The sequence below is a fragment of the Pleurodeles waltl genome, chromosome 9, assembly GCF_031143425.1.
Source record: "Pleurodeles waltl isolate 20211129_DDA chromosome 9, aPleWal1.hap1.20221129, whole genome shotgun sequence".
NCBI classification, from domain to species: Eukaryota; Metazoa; Chordata; class Amphibia; order Caudata; family Salamandridae; genus Pleurodeles; species Pleurodeles waltl.
In genome coordinates this window covers 231,532,277-231,553,899 of record NC_090448.1, presented here as the reverse complement: position 1 = coordinate 231,553,899, position 21,623 = coordinate 231,532,277, and the positions used below count along the sequence as shown (strand labels likewise).

Genomic DNA, 21,623 nt, shown 5'->3' with positions numbered 1-21,623 from the left:
CAATGTCATTTGAGATGTCATCAGTGGTCATCATTAATGTCACTGGCCATATCATGAGTGATGTAATATGTAAGGTCATAAGCAGTGTATTGTAGGGGCATACGTTTAGGTAGATCAAGTTTAATTGCGATTGTTATGTATCTCAGGGACACATCATCATGTTATGTTGTGACCTCTGTCATAGTTTCAGTTTACACCATTTGACTCATAATATTGTGGGCGCACTGATTACTCATCTATTCAGAGCAGACCTTTTGGCTGTGAAGGCTAGAATTTGAGAACCCCTTCTGGCACAGCAGTGGCCACTGCAAATGTCAAAGGTGACAAGGAGGTACAGGAGGGGGTGACGAAGACTGGGGAAACAAATAATTTTAAAAAAACAGGGCTCCCACTGCTGCCACCTCCTGCCGCCTCGCTCCTCTGCTCTTTTGGTGTCCCAGCATTCACTGGGACTCCAGCACAGACTCCCCAGCAATCCTGGCACTGCTCTCATGCTAAACCTAGCATGAGAGCAGCATCAGGATTGGTCTGAGCAGCTTGGTCTGCTGCTCAGACTGCGCACTGAGGTCTGTGCAGTTTCTCCAGCCTGGCTATGAAACACAGCCGAGTTGGAGGAAACTAAGTGTGCATATGTGTTTGGCCTGCCTAAGACGGTAGGCCAAATACACATGCACACTTAGTGCACTCCACTCTTCCTCCTTCCATGGCCCAGCCTGTCCCTCCCTTCACATGCTGGCTGAGCCAGCAGCAGAAAAATAAAACAATACTGAAATATCTTATTTCTGCTGCTGGCTCTAAACCAGTGGGGTGACGCTCCTGCCGCATTGTCGCAATGTTGGGGATTGCTGGGAAAGGCTCTGAAGGCCTCTGTGCTCTATGCCTCTTCTTGCTGTCTCTCTTTCATATACCTTTGTAAAGGGCTTTGTAAAAGTTGTGTGCATCAGTACCGATTAGTCATGGTTTTCTACCAGCCCCATGATTATCAGTTATAATCCCTCTATTTCTCTGAAATAAGAACGAATTTTCAAATCAAGACGTGACTTAGGGCCAGATGTATGAAAGCATTTTGCATTTGCAAACGGTGCGAATGCAAAAAGCCATTTCAGAATGTATTAAAGGCATTCTGAAAGCAATTTAAAGGAATCGCTAAAATAGCGATTCCTTAAAATTTCGACCCTGTTTAGAGAGACGCAAATTGCTACTCTCTAAATAAGAAATCGCAAATAAGGATTCCTTAGTTGCGATTTCTAAAGCACATGTAAGAAGCAATTCCTAAATGCGAATTGGGCATTTAGGAATCGCTATTTACCACCAGGTTGAACCTGGTGGTAACCATGTGCAAATTTAAAAAATGCATTTAAAATGCATTTTAAAAATTTACATGTAAAGCACACATGCCCTTTTGGCATGTGTGCACCTTACATGTTGTAAAAAATTATTTTGTGGTGCAGCAGAGGGGGCCTTAGGCCCCCAGCACCCAGGGGTTTTCCATTTCCGAAATTGCGATTTCCAGTTAAGAAATCGCAATTTTGGAAATGCAAATAATTCGCAGATATGGGCCTACAGGCCCATAGGTGCGAATGGGGCTGGTATCACAATTTGCGATTCGATAATAGCATTTGCGATTTTTAAGAAATCGCTATTACCGAATCGCAAATGTGATACATTGCATTTTGCGAATCAGAAATGCCGATTTCTCAAAAATCGCTATTTTTGACTCGCAAAAGGCCTTCTTGGTACATCTGGCCCTAAGTTTTGTTGGAAAAATGATGTATATATCATTTTTGGGACTATCCTCATTAACATTTCCAATATCAATAACGCAGTATGGAAATTTACTTGCTCAATCATACATTAAACTTACAGTTCCATAATGTTGAAGTGTGAGAGTACCCCAAAGTTCAATGATTCCACGCCAAAGTAAATTAACGTGCCTTAATATAAGGATAAATTAGTTTGTAACAATGCTTATCTAATAAGTGCACTATCTATATCACTGAAGGGGCCGCACAAGCATTTGCCACCCCTTCCGTAATACCAAAGTGACATGGGGCGCGCAAAGCAGGCACAAACGCCTGTTGCACCCCAGGGCACTTTTATAATATGGCCCTTGTTGCTCAGTTTTAGTTCCCAATTACCACCCCTAAGATGGTTCTTCATATAATATGTTGACAAGACTTTCATTGAAGTCATTGTGTTCAAGAAAATGCTGAGATTGAAAGAGTATCATCCTTCTTTCTAATAAACCAAATGTGTGCTGCAATTTGAACAGGTAAGTATTCTAATTGTACTCACCACATACAACAGACGACCAGTTGTGGCTCGCGATAAGCAGAAGGGGCAGGGTGGTGCGCTGGGGGGAATCAAAATGAAATTTAAAATAATTTTTAAAACCCACTTACTTGAACGCCACGCACCGCTCTGCTCCTCCGTCTCCTCTGCCTTGACGCTGCAGGCACAGGCTCCCAGCGTGCCCTGCGGCCAATCCTGACGCTGCTCAAAGCAGCATCAGAATTGGCTGAGAGAGCCGAGCCAGAGCGCTCCCAGGCAGACTGGGAGCCTGTGCAGGCTCTCTACAGCCTGGCAACTGTGTTGCTGGGCTGGAGAGAGCCTACTGTGCATGTGTGTTTGGCCAGCCCGAGACAGCTGGCCAAACACACATACCCACTCCCCCTCACTGCTCATCACCATGTGGCCTTGCAATTTTACCAAAAAACGATAATAAACAAGGTTTATTTTTGTTTTTTGGTAAAAGGTTTGCAGGGGGGTGAAGCTCCTCTGCTCTAATGGAGAAGCCACCCCTGCAGACGACATGGGCAACGTAACACACATACTTGCTATTGCAATTCCATGTCCCGGCATCTCCACACCAAAATCCACCCCACTTATAATCTGGGGTTTAACTGGGAAGAGATATCAAATACCTGATCACAGGAGAATATTTGTGAGCATGGACTGAATTCTCTGCCACTAGCAGCACAGAGAATAACTTTGTGCAACAATGACGTGATGTTTTTAGAAGAGAAGTCTGCACCATCACTTTCAGCCATGCCACACAGAAGCCCGAATATTTGTTTTATCAGTTTATTAACACTATTGGCTATTCACAAATAACATGGATACACACCAAATAAGGACTGAATATTAGGGGGCAAGAAAAAGGTTGGGGTTATTATGCGTCATTTCTGATGCAGGAGGCAATCTATCTTACTTCCCGATTCTATAACAGATTTATTTTTAACCAGACCATAGCAAAGCTACACTTATTGTAGAGTTTATTAGCTCTGAACGTTTTGAATACGGCTGTTTGTTTCTCACTGATTGGGCACCCATGGGCAGCTGTACCCTTTGAAAGTAGTGGGGCGAGTGAAATGCCCCACTATTTCCCCACCAAAAAAGCACCCCTTCCCTCCAAAACCCCAAAGTAAACCACCCCTTCCTCCAAAAGCCCAAGTCAAAACATAACACTGACTACAAAATAAACAGAACCACTACACTTACATTAATTACACACTTGCATTACACACACATGCATTACAGATTTAAAATTTAAAAAACGGCACTTACCCATTGGATGTGCGTCCTTCTCGGTGCTCTTCTCTTTCTCCAATGCCAGGAGAGCTGCCCTAACCAATCCAGACACTGCTCTCATGCTGTTAACCATCAAGAGAGAAGCACCTGGATTGGATGGTGCATCCTGGCTGGATGCTCCTTCAGGCCTGAGAGGCCTGTGCTTGGTCTCAGCAACTGAGAAGACAGCTGAGAGCAGAGCTTCAAAGTGCGCATGTCTCTTTGGATGGCGCAAAACAGACAGCCAGAGTGACTTGTGCACTTTCGAGCGTTCAGTCAAGCCACTGCTCCAGTCCTCGGCAGCAGAGGACTCACGCAGCATGTCTCTGGGCCTGTGCACACTGTTCCAATACAAATAAAATGCAAAGAACAGTTGATGGAGGAATAAAGACGAAATTGAACATTCACCCGATCTGGGTTTAATCCATCAGTTTTTCTGCTCACCATGCCATTCCAGTTTGGACCCAGCCATATGCAATTCAGTCTTGACCCTGTTCCCTATGGGAACAGTCCAACCCGAAATGCCAAGCCAGGTCCTCACTGGACCAGAAACACCTCTCTTCAGCCAGGCTAGCTTGAATCTGGTGGCATACTGAGCACAGAACCCGTATCTGGGCATACCCTTCCCACTTGGGGCAACAAATGCAAAAAGAACAGTTGACTGAAAAATAAAAATGGCAATGAAATCTTTTCATTGCCATTTTATTTTTGCCTGCACGGCTCGCAGCTGGTAGGGGGATGACACTCCCCAGGCCTCGAGAAGAAACCGCCGCTGACGGCATCCACCATGGCAATTCAAGCTTCCCTGTTCCTATTGGAGCAGGACCAATTCTAATTTGCAGTTAGGTGGCTCTTGTCTGATTGGCACAGTGGGAAAAATTATGAACTGGAATGCAATTCAGAATAATTACCCTTGGGTGACATAAACTCAAGTATTTCATTCTTCACTTTTTTGTTCTCCTATGTTTGTGGGACTAAATGTAACAGGTCTGCCTTTGCTCAATGTGCCATATGAATAGCGCTTCACCCCCCTGACAAGGAAACATGCAGATCTTTTCCTGCTGGTCTTCAGCTTCCAGGAGAACTATCATAGTATAGCACAGGTATGCTTTGGAGTCACACAGGGTCTCTCCCAAATTATATTTGAGTGCTAGTTTGGGCTTTAGTGAGATGAAACCTTTGCAGAAGCACCACTGTGTTGAACAGAATGGCGTGCTGTAGACTCATCTTACATAATATCAGCTACACGGATTTGCACAGATACCCATGCACGACTCACTTGGCGTGTGGTGAAGCCAGGTAGGAACATGTCCATGCTGTCAGTTTATGTCAGCCTGACAAGTTGCATTATTGGCACTCACTAAAGTGACATTCTTTGACACAAGTGCTTCAAGAGTATAGCTACATATTTTATGTCGGCAGACAGAGCAGCTTGCCTTTTTCCATGACTAGGAAAGCAGGTGGTGGTGGTATGGCTCGTTATCCTTTCAGATTTAGTGCACAGCAGCATATATTGTCCAAGCTGTGTCTAATTTAGACCTTTCTAATCATGTTCTGTACATCAAAATGAGCGTTCTCTTTTTATAAGCATCATTACTAGTGAAGTATTCAGTCAGTGGAGTAAATAGTATTAAGCGTGTTACTTTCTCCCTTGGGGTGTGGCTGCTGTGCTTTTTGTGGTTATGGAGCTGCAAAACTGGGTGTTATCCTGGCATCCTACTAATCTGCTGTAACCTATATTAGTAATTGGTGGAAAAGGAACATCATCATCTTGGTGGGCTTTGTGAACTTGTTGATGCAGTCTCATGTGCCTACCTCAAAAGTAAACAGTATCTAACTAACCGTAGGCAAGCACTGCAGTACATTGCGCATTTCAACAAAACTGAGACATTATTCTTCAAAACTTTATCAACTGTTTGTACATTCTACACTTTGTTTCATATGACAGCAGGACTCAAGGCAATGGATGTCATAACCAGTGTCTGAGGAGAGCTTCTGCTGAAGCTAATTCCATTCAATTTGGTTGAAATTGCTTTTCGGTGCTGAGCAGGGGTGTGAAATGTCTCCGAGTTGTTCTCAAGCATGTGTTCTTCCCTTTGAGACTTGAGCTCGACCAGAGATGTCAGAAAACACCAGGCCCAAGCCTGTGTGACGTGACGGACTTTGATGTGGCGCCTCAAACTGTTCCTCCGACTGCTCATATGCTTCCAAGATCTGGGGCATCATTATGAGGGCCAGCTAAGCAGCTAACATTTCCTTTTCGGAGATATTGAGGCAAGTACTGTGAGTAGGACCCTGAGAGTCTGAGCCCCCCTATAAATGAGGAATTACTCTGTGACCTTAAAAATACAGTCCGGATTCCCCTGGTTATTATTCATTTACACCGGTATTTCAAATGAAGGATCCTGCTTTTGGGTGAAGATCATCAGATCAAAGAAGTTACAGTAACTCTTGTAACTCTGAATGCCCGTAATTTCTATAATCAGCCCCTTCGGAATTACAGGTCACCTTTTAATGAGGTCGCCTCACATCCACTACCTCTCAAGTAATACCGCAATGCATTCAGGAGAATTCTCTCCGAAATGTTGTGTCAAAGACTTAGCAGACAAGTGATTAGCCCTGTCTATCTTTAATGTGCTATTGTGCGTCGCCGTGCAGGACTAATTACATGTTACAATCGGACTAATGAGAATGATTACAAGTAATTACGTAAAGGGATCATGTTGAAAATATATGGGGATGCCTTAAGAATGTTTGTGGTAGATGTGTGTCTTATAACTAACTCCACGACCACCATGGGAAATGGTTTATGTAATATAAGGATTCTTATCAACTCCCTTTTGTAAATGAAGTTGTTAAAAACTTGTTAGAGGAACAGAGCAGAAACTAGTAAACATACCAAACTCCTAACCTCTTCCCGCATTCCTCCATTACACGGATGTTGGTATTTCATACGTTGTTTTACTGGCATACAGATGGTGTTAGGATGCAGTCTATGGCCTCCATATATTTGACATGCCTGGCGAGGCAGCGCAATGCTCTTTTAAGTGCTATTGTTATTGCTCGTCTGTTAAAATTGCAACATAATGAGGAACATAATTGGAAAATGATTCAACAGTGTCTGACCCTTGAAGCATGGAATGCAGGCCTCGCAGTGGTTGATACACACTCGTCCAACACGTCTGATGTAATTGGCACAACATGGCGGATCATTGTTATGGCCTAAATATACTAATTTGCACAAAGGGTTGTAATTATTTCCAGAGCCAGTATCACCTAATTATATTCAGACAGCTCCCTGCACAAATAAACCACCCTTGCAGTAAAATGTCGGCTCAGAGATCAGACACTTTTTACATGTGTTATGTTCTTGCTCAACTCTGCTTAAGGTGACAACATAACAACACAGGAATTAATATGTGTCAAATTTAATGCAGTGGCTAATCTAGCTAAGAAGTTTGTTGAGGATTAGAATATGATGTGCCCTGGAGGGAGCTTGCCCAGTTCTTTAGTGTATGTCATTATCACAAGTGTGCACTGAACTCAAATCTTCCGTTGTTTTACAAAGGTATTTCATTTTCTTTGGATTTTTTTTAGTTAAAAGTTGCTTTAAGGCATTATAGAACATTACGTAGGATCAAGGAATTATTCCAATGTACACGCAATGACGTCTTAACTGGCTAAAACAGCTCAGCCCGGTTAGCGTGACTGCTGCAGAGAAGTGTGTGCAACCTTTGTATCGAAAGTTTACATTCTTGCAGGGATGACTCTGCCTTTCATTTTCCAGATGTCTTTAATCAGCGTTTACTAAGTTTAACCTGTCAGGGCTGACTCTGCCTCTCAGTGTCCAGAGTTCTTTAATCGGCACTTGCTAAGTTATGTTACTAAGATTCCTACAGTGCAGGTGCACCAAATCTTTAGAACTTCTGGGTTGCCTGTATATGAAGAAGATATTGTCATTATTATGATTATAGTAAAATCTAATATTCTCGTTCCTCATTTCTCTCATCATGCAACGTGCATATGAGCATTTTGAAGAGCAAAAGTGTCCTCCTTTAAAGCCCGATTATTATACATTCCCATCAGAGGCAAGAGAATGGTATCCTTTTTGACATAAAAGCATTTATTTTACTTATTTGTGCAGTTTTATATAGCACGAACTCGGCCCATTGGCCTTGGAGCGCAACATGATCACCAGTTACATTACACAAGATCATTTTTAGGTTGAGTGCGAAAGCACTTTGACGTGTTGTAATCTACCAGTGGGCTTTTAACCAAGCCCACCTCACGCCCGTCATTATCACTCGTTCGTGGGCTTGCCTTTCAAAAATCCTTTTTTTTTTATTGGTAAATGCTTTACATTTGTCCCTCCTTGGTTCAGTTTTTTTAACGCCATCGCCATCGACCGTGTTATATGGATAACGTTTGCTGATACGTTTGACTGCGAGAGAACTTCTTTTTCTTTTTGTGTCTCTCCTTCGCGCTCTTGATCATGGTGGCTGTGGCGCTTTGAATCGGCTTTCTGATGTCAACTATTATACTTTTCATTTTCAAATTATGTGGCAAGAAAAGTCCAGTTAGGAATTTGCAATGCTAATAGTTCTAACTCGAGCAAACGCGAGACCCATTGCATTACAAATGCTTGTTTAAGTATGGGGAGATTAAGTGACTTGCCTAGAATTGCAGGATTTCGAGTCGACGCCAGGACTCCAACCTCGTTCCTCATATTTAAAGTCAGCAGACCTGACCTCAAGATCACTTCCTCTCCCTAAACCATACCCGTGTGCAGCTGCACAGAAGGCACGTGAGGCAGAAGAGTCAGCACCTGCCTGCGACCGGACATTGCCGCCCAAGCAAAGAACTAGGAAGGAACCTCTGTTTGCCTCCTAGCTCCTTCGAATCAGATCTCACAAATGAGTTTTTAAGCTGCTGGGTGATTTCTCCAGCTGAATCTGTCATTTAGATTATTTATAAATACTGTCTTCCTCTCAGCACACCAGCAACCATAAGACGTGTCCATCCTCAGTCCTTTGTAAACAGAGATTGCACTGATAAAGGATTACCATGGCTCCTAAACACGCTCTTTAAATTTGTGAGTTTATAATGTAAAATTGCCTTCATATCGTTTTATAGCCTGGACATTTGGCTAAAAGACTGGTTCAACCTGGTTCTAGTCAAAGCGATACGCTGAGATTTGTGATGATCGCATGGATGATAAGTGAGGTGGCAGAACTGTATTTTAGATTTCCATTTCTTTATTGAAGTTTCCAATATAAGAACATACCAGTCAGGATTCCAAACACCTTTCCTCACCAATCTCCACTTTTTCCTTCCATTTCCGTTGCTCACACCCATCCTAAAACTCTTTCCAGTTAGGTAATTCCTCATACCCTTTTAAGGACTCAGAGGACCTGGTGTTAAGAGTATCCTTGTATGGTCACCAGTCCCTCTTTTGTCTACTATTGTAACTCCCTCCCTCTGAATGTCTCCTCCTTTGATGCCATCATCTCTTTTGGCACCTGCCACTCAGTCCCCTTCATTCTGGGTAATTCCAGTCTCCATATTGATGATCTGTCTGATCCTTTTGTTCAAAGTTTCCTCAATTTTCTGTAATTCCATCTGTAATCCCGGTTCTCACAAATAACTGCCCATAAAACTGGACATATCCTACATTTGGTCATTATCCCTGATGGCACTGTATCCCCTACTCTGACCTCCACGTTCGGTTGGTTGGATCATTCCTGAAAGAATTCATGCTCACATGCCTTCAAGCCCTTAAAAAGAGCCAAAAGGTTAGAGGAATCTATTGCTTGCTGAGTTAGAACATACCTTGCAGTCATTCGTTCACTTTGACCTTCTCCAAGGTGACTCTTCAGTAAACTTCACAGCCTGCTATGATGGAATCACCTGGGCTCTCGATTCTTTAGTCCCTTCCTCCCATAGACTGCTGCTCATGACCAGTCAAAGTGAAACTACTATTTCCTGGGATGAAAAATGGAATATAAATCTGCTTTACTTAATTGTAATTCAGCAATAAAAAAAATACTCGCTGCACTTATATTCCTCCTGAATTTTAGCAGCCAAAACACTCAAAAAGGATTTTTTTAAATTTCAATACTAATGTGACTTCTGCAGCCAGGTTGACAGGCTCTGATTACTTCTTGTTGTCACTGTGTGATGAATTGGAGGAGTTTTTCATTTCTAAAAATCTTGAAGACGAGGAACAACTTGACCTACATCTCAATTTCTTTCTCCTAGTGAAATCTACTTGTCCTTTTGGACAGAATTTGAGTTGCTCGATTGTTCCATCCTACTATAAATATAGAAGGCTGTATATCTTGACGTCCTTTTTACTGGATTCCTCTAAGCTTCTTGTCTGTATTGAAAACTCTTTTAGTTCACCCTTTTCAGTATTCTTAAATTCTCTCTCTCCTGTGTGACCGTTTTTGCACCTTTTAAATTGAGAATGATACTTCTACTTTTGAAGAAACCAGACCTGGACCCTCAAAACAAGTCCAACATCTGCTATATTACTCTCTCCTGCTTGAAGCAGCCACAATTTCCGAATCACATTTTGCCAAAACCTATGCTCCTTTTTAGGTTGAGTGTAAATGTTCAACCTTCTGTATACTTTAGTATACTTCTTATAGCTTAAAGTGATTTCATTTGTTGGTTGCAGCGTCATTTAAAATTGTTTGCTTGCTAGTGGTCAGTTCTGCCTTTTTCTCCCTCCTTTTTCTGTTTCAGAGCAGTGACCAACAAATGTATTATTCCACTTTGGTTTCTTTATCTGTTGCTGTGATGGACTATTTTTGTCATTTCTTTGGTGCTCCCCTTTTACTGTTGGTGTTTTAGGCTGGTAGCTGCCTGCGATTTATCGCAGCATTCCATTCCTCCTTTCTCCTCCCATGACACTGACATTTGTTTTTGGCTTTATTTCTTTATTTATTTCTGGCTCCTAAAATAAGCTTATTTTACAAAAGAAACACCCAGTCATTTAGCTCACTGCTCACGAAAGCCACAATATGCCCTATCTGGTAGAATGTAGCTAAATCTAGAAGCAAAGATGGGAAACTTGCTTAGAAGCACATCGCATATCGAGTCTCTCTTTCCAGGGCCCTTCCCTCCCAGTACTCACGACATGGCACACAGAGCAATGCTTATCTCCTTTATTAGGGCCATAAATCTTCTCAGACTGCTCTGCTAGTTGAAATGTGAGGCAAGATTGCTTGCACGACTTTTCAACTTTTCCAGCCTTATTTTCCAATTTCTGTTCAGACGTTTACACGAGCTTGTGATTTTTGATGTCAGTAGCTGCCAGTGACAACCAAAACATGGCAGGAAAAGATGAAATTATGAGTCAGGGTTGACCAATTTATGTGGAAAGAAAAGTCCAGTTCTGAATTTACAATGCCAATAGATCTAACTCAAGAAGATATGACATCTATTGCATTGCAAATGCTTGTTTCAATTGACAGTGTAGTAAAATGCGAAAGCTGGTGTTTATCATAACTGCAGGACCATAAATACGTATAATTGCAGTTCTTAACAATATTTGCCTGACTGCAGACATCAACAGTATTAATGCCATGATGTTATTGTATCTGCCAGTAGCATTTGACACTGTGGATGCACAGTCTGCTATTACAAGCACTTTGTGGCACTGAAACAAGGGCCACATGGCTCACTTCCTTTCATTCAGAAAGAGCTCAGAAGGGAGCTCTTGGATGTTCTCTCATTCCAGTCAACTCAGTCCCTGTGGGGTGTCTCAGGTATCTGTGCTCTCTGCTTACGTGTTAGGCTGAACAATCATCACACTAATGATTGCTCACTTGAGCTTTGCTTTCTAGAGGTTAGAGAGTGATTGGGACAATACTGGCTAAAACTAAAGCTTAATACTGGCAAAACAGAGAGCCTTCTTGCCATTGGATACTCTTTCTGGGAAGCTTCTCTATTGCTCTCTGACTTTTGCACATGTGCCAAGTTATCAGGCTTTGTAAAAAGCCTTGGAGAGTAAGTTAAACGCAAATGGAAGTACACATGTATCAGCTGTCACCACTACCTGCATGCGTATCATGAAGTACAGTCTTTCTATCCTCTCTCTCCACTGATTAGATCTAGACACAACTGTTGAAATGATGCACATTGGGTATCGCATCTCCAGCTGTTACGCAGGTGATAGTTCAAACCATGCATATTGCTTCCTTGGGCGCTAGTGCTCTCATGCTGCCCATTCTTGAAATCTCTTCGTTTCCTTCATATAAAATCCTGTATCTCTTACAAAGAGCTTTTCATTGTTTATCATGCCTTATAAGGTATGGCCCATAATTTCGTTTCACAATGCTTAATTGATAACCCCCTCAAGAACTCTCAGTCCGTCAGTAACTGATATTTATTCCCATGTTATTCGGTAAACTCACAAAGGGAAGTTAGGCTTTTTCAATCTTAGCCCATCAACGTGGAATGTTTTCAATCTTAGCCCATCGATGGGGAATGTTTTATCATTAGATCCCAGGCTCACTTCTTCGAACTTTCACTTTAGGCAAAAATGGAAAGTGTAGAAATTCAACCAACACCTTGCATAAGCTCTCTTTCTTTACTGGTCCTTATCATGGGGTGCCATAACAGCAAGGGGCGATCTCATGTTGATGCACTTTGTACAAATTATGTATAATGTAACAGCACAACACAACAGCATAACATAACATGAACTTTACACAAATGAAGAAGTAGTTAGAGACTCATTTTCCAATCTTACAATAGGCTACAAAAAGGAAATTAGAGAACACTTCTGACACAACTATTCTGAAGAAAGTAATGTTTGCAGGAAATTGTATTGATGTTTGGAGGAGTCCTACAATCTTCAATTTCAGTTTTATCTGTTTCCCACAACCTTAATTTGGATCACAATAGTTAAAATGGGGAACTTCATTAAAACCATTTGTGTTAATGTTTACCATCTCTACTAGTACTACTATTACTACCACTACTACTATAGCGTAAAATTGCTTGCTCAGTCTCTTCTGTTGACTTTTCAAAAAACTGAAAACAAAATAATATCTTCTTTCTGATACATGCTAACACCAAGAGACAATACAAAGGTGATGCTGGTGGAAAAACAGCTGGATGAGGATGACGTGAGGCAAGCTAAAAAAAATAAGAGGTGATTGACTATCACTTTGAACCCTTGTTGGACCCACATTGGATTCAGGTTTTTCTCTTCCAGGACTGGCTACCATGCTTTGGCCTTTCTCTCAAAGACACTGGTCAGTTGTACTAAGAATGTCCAACCTTAGGGCTTTTGATCTGTCTAATTCCCAAAGTTCAGTGGAAATGCAACAGTAAAAGGAGTTAATTGCACTTGGAATGGTTGTGTTGGCATTCAACATATTGGCCAATGTCATCCATTGGGTCTTAAGGATATGATTCTCCACCGTCACCATCTTTGTCTTCCAGAATTGCATTGATTGGTTCTCTTCAAATACAGTCTACATTGTGAGCTCAAGTCAACAAAAGGACCACTAGACTCTGTGCGGGGTATACCCTAAACCAGTCATTCGTTTTTGTTGGTGGTCTACCTTTCTATAAAACATTAGATACAGTAATGGTATTCCTCATTAGGTATTCCTAAAGCCCTCCACTTTTAGTAAAGCAGACCGCTTCTGTTTTTTGTGATTCTCTTTGTGCACGTTTAGCGAACTTCTATCGACCTATGAAGTACTTGTCTAGTACTGTGAACATAGGAATCCAGATCCTTATTTCTATGTTCTTCCAGTTAGCTAGTGCATGTGTTTGTTAGCTTTGTTCCTTCTAGGGATTTTTGATTTAAAGTCTAGAAGCCTCTTGGTCTCCGTTACATGCCTCCTTGTCGGGATCTACAGTGTGGCCAAAATACTGCTCTGCATGCCATCATTCAACTTTAAAAGATTTTTTAAAAGTAATTTGTTGAAAATTAGCATATTCCTATTTTCCTATTTTGTCATTCTCTCCCTTCATACAGGGTCTCATTCTTCATTTGTAATGTACTTTAATTTCTTATGCTGTATTTAACCATGGTAATGCAAAAGTAAAACCATTGTTAAAATAGTACTACCAAAAAAACCTCAAACAATCAAAGCGAGCTCCCATTTTGTGTTTCTGCTTCCTTGTACTTTATAGCAATGCTGTGAGTGCTGTGCCCTTGGATTAAAGGTGAAAAGTGAGGGACAGACTTGTGAGTCAAACCAAAACCTCGGCTATCCCTGTAACCAAGTGATGCTAGCCTGCTGTGAAGGAGAAGATCAGCTGATGCCACCAGAAATCAAGAAGCAGCCTGAACCTGAGCCAACGTTCCAGCCCGAAAAAGGTAAGACGTCACTAGCAAGTTTGAAACTTCCAATGTTTAAACATGGTACAAAAGATCACTGGACTTAAAAGAAAAGTGAAAAAAGATGCAAAATAATATACACAAAAGTGTGACTCTTGTATGTTACCTTTTCGAGAACAAAAAACAAAATTTAGACTGTACAAAGGAAGCAAAAATATACATAATCCTGCACATCTTTAAACTGAGCTTAAAGTAACATCTTCACGTTTCTAGACTTTCACACTCATGCTGTAAGTTAATATGTCAGTCGAGAATCCTCATTGACTTTTGAACTCTGTGTTGTACCCCTATACTATAATCACATTTAAAGATACACTCTCACACTTACTTAATATACCCATCTTCTGCCTCGATCATACATAGCCCCTTTAGCCTAAATTGCAAGCTTCTATTTTGTAACGAACTTCAGATTAAGATGCACTAATATATGTATTCAATACAATACTGTAAGAAATGGTGTGGGGGTATTAGTTATAAGTGGTGGTGGCCCACCTTAAGCAGTAAACACAATCCTTGTCGGCTGAAGCAGTAAAGCCATTAGATTAGCTTGACCTCAAACCCCTAATGGCTATGGCACAGAGCAGACAGACTTAATGTAGAAGCAATATGTAAAATATTTATGTAGTACCAACATTCGAATAAAGTTAAAACACAACATAAGAAAAATGCCAAACCAATTTAGAAAAATAGAATACATTTTTAAAAAATGACACCAAAATTACAAAAATCATATAAGGGGTACTTGATAAGTACCTCGGAATAAGTTAGAGCCAACCGCGATGGAGCATGGGTCGGATACAGAAACCAGGTTCAGTTCGATCAGAAGTTTTACCTTCACATTTTGTCTCTGAAATGAAAGCCAACAATCCTCAGTGGGGCACGGCATCTGGTGTGACCAAATAGGGCTCAAAATCATTGCATATATGCTGGACGAGTTTTTGTTTTGGTGAAGCCATTTACTTTTGGTGGGAAAGCTCTGAATGACAGAAATTGAATTTCTTGACCAGAGCTGGTCCCTCACCGGCCTGATACTTTTGACGCCTTCACCGGGTGAAGATTTTTACATTTGGGTCTGGGGCCTCATGTTCAAAGTATTTTAATGGTTGCAATTCCTCAGATTCAGTAAATCTGTTTGTTAAGCGAAAGCACTTTTTGAAATTAACTAAACACATTTCATGATTCAGAAAAGTTTTTCAAATTGTTAAATGGGTTTAGAAAACATTAAGGAATCACTGCTTGAAAGGGGTGTTTTAAGGGTGTACCTTCATAGTACTGATTCCCTAACTCTTTAGGTGGGAGTGTCAAGCCAATGGGGAGGGTTTAGAAAGGGCCCTCCGGTGCTTTGCATCAGGGGGTTTCCCTCTTTATCCCCCAGGTTCAGGCTTCTCAGGAAGAGCTTCCTGAGCAGCCATATCTTTTTTCTCTTTTTGTATGAAATGACGATTAGCGCATTACATACAAAAGTGAAAGTAACATAAGTCAGTTTGCAAAATAAGAATGCATCTGGTAAAAATCAGTGTGCAAATTGCAATCCATTTTACCTAATGCATTTTTCGTAAGTTAGGCCCTTAGTCAGTTTTTTGGAGCACAGATTCTTCCAACAGGACAGAGCTGCATGATATAGCCAAAGAGAGTTCCATGAGGCCAGATACCTGCAAGGTCTTGTTGAATTGGACTTACTGCTCTGAAAAAGCTCAGGGTGGGAGCAACCTAAATCTTCAGCCCAACTGCAGCGCACCTTCACTAGATTGGCTCAGCAGCTTTGTCCCAGTCCTCGGGAGGTCTTTAAAGCTGTAAACTTTCCAATTCCCAGGTTTTAAGGTATGTTAGAAGTAGGACATTTTGACACTACCAAGAGTCCTAGGACCGTAGGGACAGCACCTAAGGATCGAGACTCCCTCCAGAAGACACCAGCAGCAGGGTCTCAGGCAGGTCCAGTTGGAACTGGTCAGCTGGGTAGTTGCAGGAAAGGCCCCTTGTGACTAGTTGTAACCTTGTAGCTTGAACAGCAGTCTACCTTATGACCCTTGGAATCCACTTATTTGCCCTGTGTACAAGAGGGAGATTAAGTGAAGTCTTCTAGGCTCTTCTAAGGTTTCAAACATGAGGTTCAGTTCTCTCTGATTTTCCACAGGTCAAATAATGTTCTGAGGAGGACAATGTGGGTGGCATATTTATGCCTCGCATTAGCCTGTGGGTGGTGACTCTTCCTTAACCAACAGGGCAAAGTTCCCAGGGGTTACCCTATCCACACTTGCAGCACATCCTCTGTGTCCTATTGCAAACAATCCCACAGTGCCCCTGTGAATCTAAATCTAAGGTGGTGAATGCCTTCTCCCCTTTAGCAGAGTCAGGGAAATGTGAATGGTCACTCTAAGCTAGTTCTTGGGCAGGTCTTCTCCCACTTTGTTTGGGGCTTCCCTGGATGGGGGAGCAAAGACAGGTCTGCCCAGGTGTCAGCAAACATTTGCCTGTCACAGAGTAGGCCTCTTTGAAGTTAATGATGTCCCTGAGTACAGCCCAGATTATTGTCCTGCCAGAAGAACAGAAGCACTTTCCCACACCCAAGCCCTTGTCCTGCTCTGAGAGCAGCAGCTTTGACAACTCATCAAGGGGGAAATTCAGCAGTCAGGTGACAGTTGGAGCTCAAGCAAATGGGCCTTTATAGGTTTTTAGGCAGGGAAAATTTAACATTCTAAAAGTAACTTTTCCCAAATATTTAAATAGAAAGTCGGACCCCACCAATGAATTGGGCCTTTAATACATATTACAAAAAGTCCAAGAATGACACTTGAGACTGTTTCATAGCTGGAAATAACATTGTTCAATTTATCGTAACCCAATGCTTTCCTATGGAACTGCCAGCCTAACTACAGTGAAAATAGCTTTTGGGGCTTTTTCATTGTACTGACTTTTTTCTATAAAACGTTTGCATGTCTTTCTTTCGAATACCATGCACCATGCCTTATGGACTTTAAGGCCTACATACGGATGGCTTATGAATATTTAAAAGGAAGGTTGAGGTCTGTCAAAAGGGATTATTTTGACAGGTGGATTTTAAAACTGTAACAGCTAGGCTACAAATGGCAGCCCTGTAGTCAAGTTTACACTGTCACTGCAGTGGATGGCACAGTGGGTGCTGCAGTCCACTTGTGACATTTAATTTACTGGCAATGGGTACACTTGTTTACCATATATTAGTGATTTATAGGAACATTGAACTTACCAATTAGGGGTATGCCAATTTTATCATGTTGAATGGAGGAGTACAAGTACTTTACCTGCTGGTTTCCAGGTTCTACAACCAGCAAAAACCTTACAGCTTTCTACAGTCAGTAAAAGGAGACAGAGCAAAGATCTGGGGTACACCACACACATGTTGGTCATTTCCTACAAATACATTTTTAGTGAAATTGAAAAACAAATGTATTCTAATGTTGCAGAGACTACAGTGATAGACCTGCTAGCTCATAAGCTGAAAAACACTCAGGTAACAGTCTAGTTTTCACACCACCACAAGCAGGAGACAGGAGTAAACATATTCTGCTCACTAATAATTTAGGAAGCCAATCTTAGTGGTTCCAGTTGTGGCCTGTTCAAGGGTCATCCCCACTTTGTCTCCTGCTCCTTTGTCATAGGTTTACTGGGACCATCAGTGAGCACAGTTCCTGTATCAACAGTCATGAGTATTGAAAATCATCTAAACTATGCTATTAGACTGACCACCTTCTCAAGCCAAGGGAGATCAGTATGAAGATCAGCGTAATTAAAGACCAATTAGATGCTGAAGTCTTGTACATGACCTGTTTGGACTCCATCACTTCCAGAGATGAATTGAGTCCAGTCTGCTGCGAAGGCCATTGTACCTCATCTGAGTGACATGGATACTGCAATCACACAGTGTGCTCTACCAAAGTGGAAATTTGTTTCTTACTTCTTCCAATAAAATAACATGTATAGCCTTAGTACACACTTTATCTGTCCTCTAAACACATATTTTTACACCAGAAGGCAACTCTTCCCTTTTCCAAGGGAGTCTCTTATACGGGAATATGACACCAGGAATGTTGATGTTGCTCCCTGTAGTGATACTTAATCAATAACATTGCAGGTCTATGACTCAAAATCCATGTGACTCTGATCCATTGATAGCTGTAGCCTATGTTGACCTTCTGCCTTAGAAAGTCTGAAGATCGTCCAGTGTGTCAGTGTACAATCAATACGCATGTTTCTACATTTGTACACCTGGTAAACTTCGGGGCTTTCCATTGCTAAAATCCCACTGTTCATAAACCCAAAGCTGGACTATCAACAACCATAAAAACCCTCCTAAATTTACTGCACCACATCCAGGAATTCACTAGTTTCCTGTTCCATTGCAATGCACGACAGCCTGATGCATGTTCAAATAAATTCACTGCATCCCATTGTTCACCTTCTGCATGACCGTGAGTGCAGGAACCAAAAAATCGATGTCTCACACACCTGGCCTGGTCACTTAGAGAAGACCTCACAGTAACTGGAAAGTATGAGTAGATCTGCTTTGTAGGTGACTCACACTTATCTAGCTTGAGCTATAAAGTTCAAACCGAGATTGCAACTGGGAGTTTGGGAAAGAATAGAGCAACAATAATAACACATATCTGATATATTCTGACACTCAAAGCTGCAGTCTGACAAAATGGTAGCTGGACACCAGACCTACTGAAATGTAGTAAACAATTTGAGCCTGTAGGATTACCGATATAAATGTCTTTCAAAAGAGAACCACATGGAGCTGTTTCTGCTCTTTCTACCATCTTCAGCTACTAAAATGAGTTTTCCCTTTGCTACACTGTGCCCAAAAAATCTCCCTGATCATCACTGGGGTACCGTAATCACAAATTGTTCTGCAGGGTGATGTCTTCCTTTTGCAAAGAGAGTAGCAAAGGGGAAGAGGATGTAAATAAAGATACCAGTACTATTTTCAATATTGATAATGTCTCTAAAGACTGGGATGCTTACCTACGCAGGCTTGCCAGTTGCATATGAGCCAGAGCTGGGGCCAAAGCTGGCATGAGCCACCCACATTTCACAGTAGGCGCAATCAAGCATGTGTTCTAACCATGAACTCTTGGTTGTCTCGTGACATTTTCTCCTCTATGGTGTATCACATGAAGAGGGGCAGTAATCCCAAAGGCTATCCATGTCACCATAACTCCACAGAACACCTTCTAGTTCCTCTTCTACCCTCATGGCTCCTCATACGCCCCCCACCCTACAACAAGGAATTTACTCTGGCCCTGGTAACCGTTTTGGCTGTCATTATTACTAAACACTATGTTAAATGTGAATAACGCAAGACGTGCTAAAGTGGTCATCCAGTGAATGATGTCACAGTAGATCACAAAGCTCAGACATCACACAACAAAGCAAAACATTTAAATGCCTTTTGATTGTCTTTGTTAAAAATATACGGCTGAATAAAGAGAACTGTTTTTTCCTCTACACTATATGGCTTCTAGAAACGGTTATTCTAGTAGGAGTGAATTAGGCTGGTATTCATTTTGTAATGAATGCATCAAGTGAAAATAAAACATATTTCTCAATTAAATAACATTAGCTTCAGATGGTTGTTTGACTCTTACTCTCGTGTTGTAAAATATTTCATTTTTATGGACTAATAGCAAAAAAATTTAATGTGATGTATTTGTATATTGCCTGTCTGATAATTAAATAGCTTCAACTTTGCTCAAAGATGTCTGCAATCCTTATAAGCTTTCCATCGGTATGAGAAATTGCAGTGTGATAACATGTTCTGGAACTAAATGACTGACGTCATTATAATTACTAAGCTCGACTCGCTAAAGGATTTAATGCAATGAACGCACATCATGAATTGTTCTTTTATATACATGCAGCTCAAAATATATTGACTTGCTCTTCATTTAATAAAATGTTATTGTTGACTAGGTATAATGATTCCCATTTGGATGCTAAAAAGTGAATGATGCCCTTTTAGACGATGAAAGTAAATGTAATAGGAAAATATAGTGCTTCCTTAATTATGAAATAGTGAAAGAGTCTTTACGTTACTTGGTTGTGAAGTTAATTAAAATTGCAATTTTCATAAAACATTTCCCACTTAAACAGGCAGCACATATGGAATAATTTCACACTAATTTCAAACGGTCATTAGCTACCCGACTAAGCATGAATTGATTGCCAACTAATATTAGTAATAACTTGGTGCTCTTTTGAGTTGGGCAGAGTTTACAATCACATATTTTTCTAAAATGTAAGTCCGTAAAATATTAATGTGCTGTTTTTCCTAGTAGAGTATAATTAGAAATTTCCCTTGGGATACCTATAAATATCACACCAGTATATAACGACCTCATGTATCAGATCATTGACTCGTCACATATACTGTTTATTAATAAACAATGGGCCAGATGTATCAAGAAAGTCTTTAGCGAATCGGTAATAGCGAATTTTAAGAAATCGCTATTTCTGATTTGCAAAATGCTATGTATCATATTTGCGATTTGGTAGTAGCAATTTCTTAAAAATCGCAAATGCTATTACCGAATCGCAAATAGCGATACAGCCCCCATTCACACCTATGGGCCTGGAGGCCCATATTTGCGATTTTTTTACATTTCCCAAATAGCAAATTCCTAACTGGAATTTGCAATTTTGGGAATGCAAAACCCCAGGGTGCTGGGGGCCGAAGGCCCCCTCTGCTGCACCCCAAAAGGTTTTTTAGGACATGTAAGGCGCACACATGCCAAAGGGGCAGGTGTGCATTACATGTCAATTTTAAAAATGCAGTTTTAATGCATTTTCAAAATTTGCACATGGTTACCACCATGTTTTACTTGGTGGTAATTGCGATTCCTTAATGCCAAATTCGCATTAAGGAATTGCTTGATACATGTGGTTTAGAAATCGCAAATAAGGATTCCTTATGTGCGATTTCTTATTTAGAGAATCGCAATTTGCGATTCTCTAAACAGGCTCGCAAATTTAAGGAATCACTATTTTAGCGATTCCTTAAATTTGCGTTGCGAATGCCTTTCATAAATACTGAAAGGCATTTTTGAATTCGCAAACGGGCATTCGCACCGTTTGCGAATGCAAAAAGGCTTGATACATCTGGCCCAAAATCTTTAAGCAAAACAAGTACCACAAGGATAAAAAGATGCACAGGGCTTTAAAAACGTATTGTCAAACACGCTATCCATTCATATGTAATATTCGAACAGTATACATAAACAAATGTTATGTAAAGATGACACTTTCCTTAAGAACACAAAACTATATGAACAACAGTGTCCTTTAAAAACCACCCACATAGGCACAAAATAAAAACCTTAGATTGAATAAAAATATATATATATGAAAGCAAGGGAGAAGAAAACAATACAGTAAGAGTCAGTCTAGTAATCTGATGCCGATCCGCTATAGTCGTCAACAGGGATCCCTGATGTATCGAGATTTTCAACTCTGATATCCCAGTGTCAAGCATATTCTCTACAGGTTAATGCATGGACGCGTTTTGGTGGAATTGACCAAATATTTTGACTATAATTGACTAATATATTAGCACCTTCTTCAGGACAATATGGATTGTTCTGTCTCCCACAAACATTCAGAGTATACAATGTCTAAAAAAGTACACATAAAAATAGTTGAAATAATACAC

General features: G+C 40.9%; 1 protein-coding gene across 5 annotated transcripts in view; it reads left to right on the top strand.

The window, feature by feature from the left end:
• The window catches only part of FBLN2 (fibulin 2), a 737,488-nt gene that overhangs the window by 365,468 nt on the left and 350,397 nt on the right, over positions 1-21,623 (top strand). For all 5 annotated transcript variants that reach the window (XM_069206615.1, XM_069206613.1, XM_069206614.1 and 2 more), the window contains one exon: positions 13,729-13,915. In XM_069206615.1, coding sequence (XP_069062716.1) covers positions 13,729-13,915 — 187 coding nt within the window. The remainder of the gene's footprint in view (positions 1-13,728; positions 13,916-21,623) is intronic.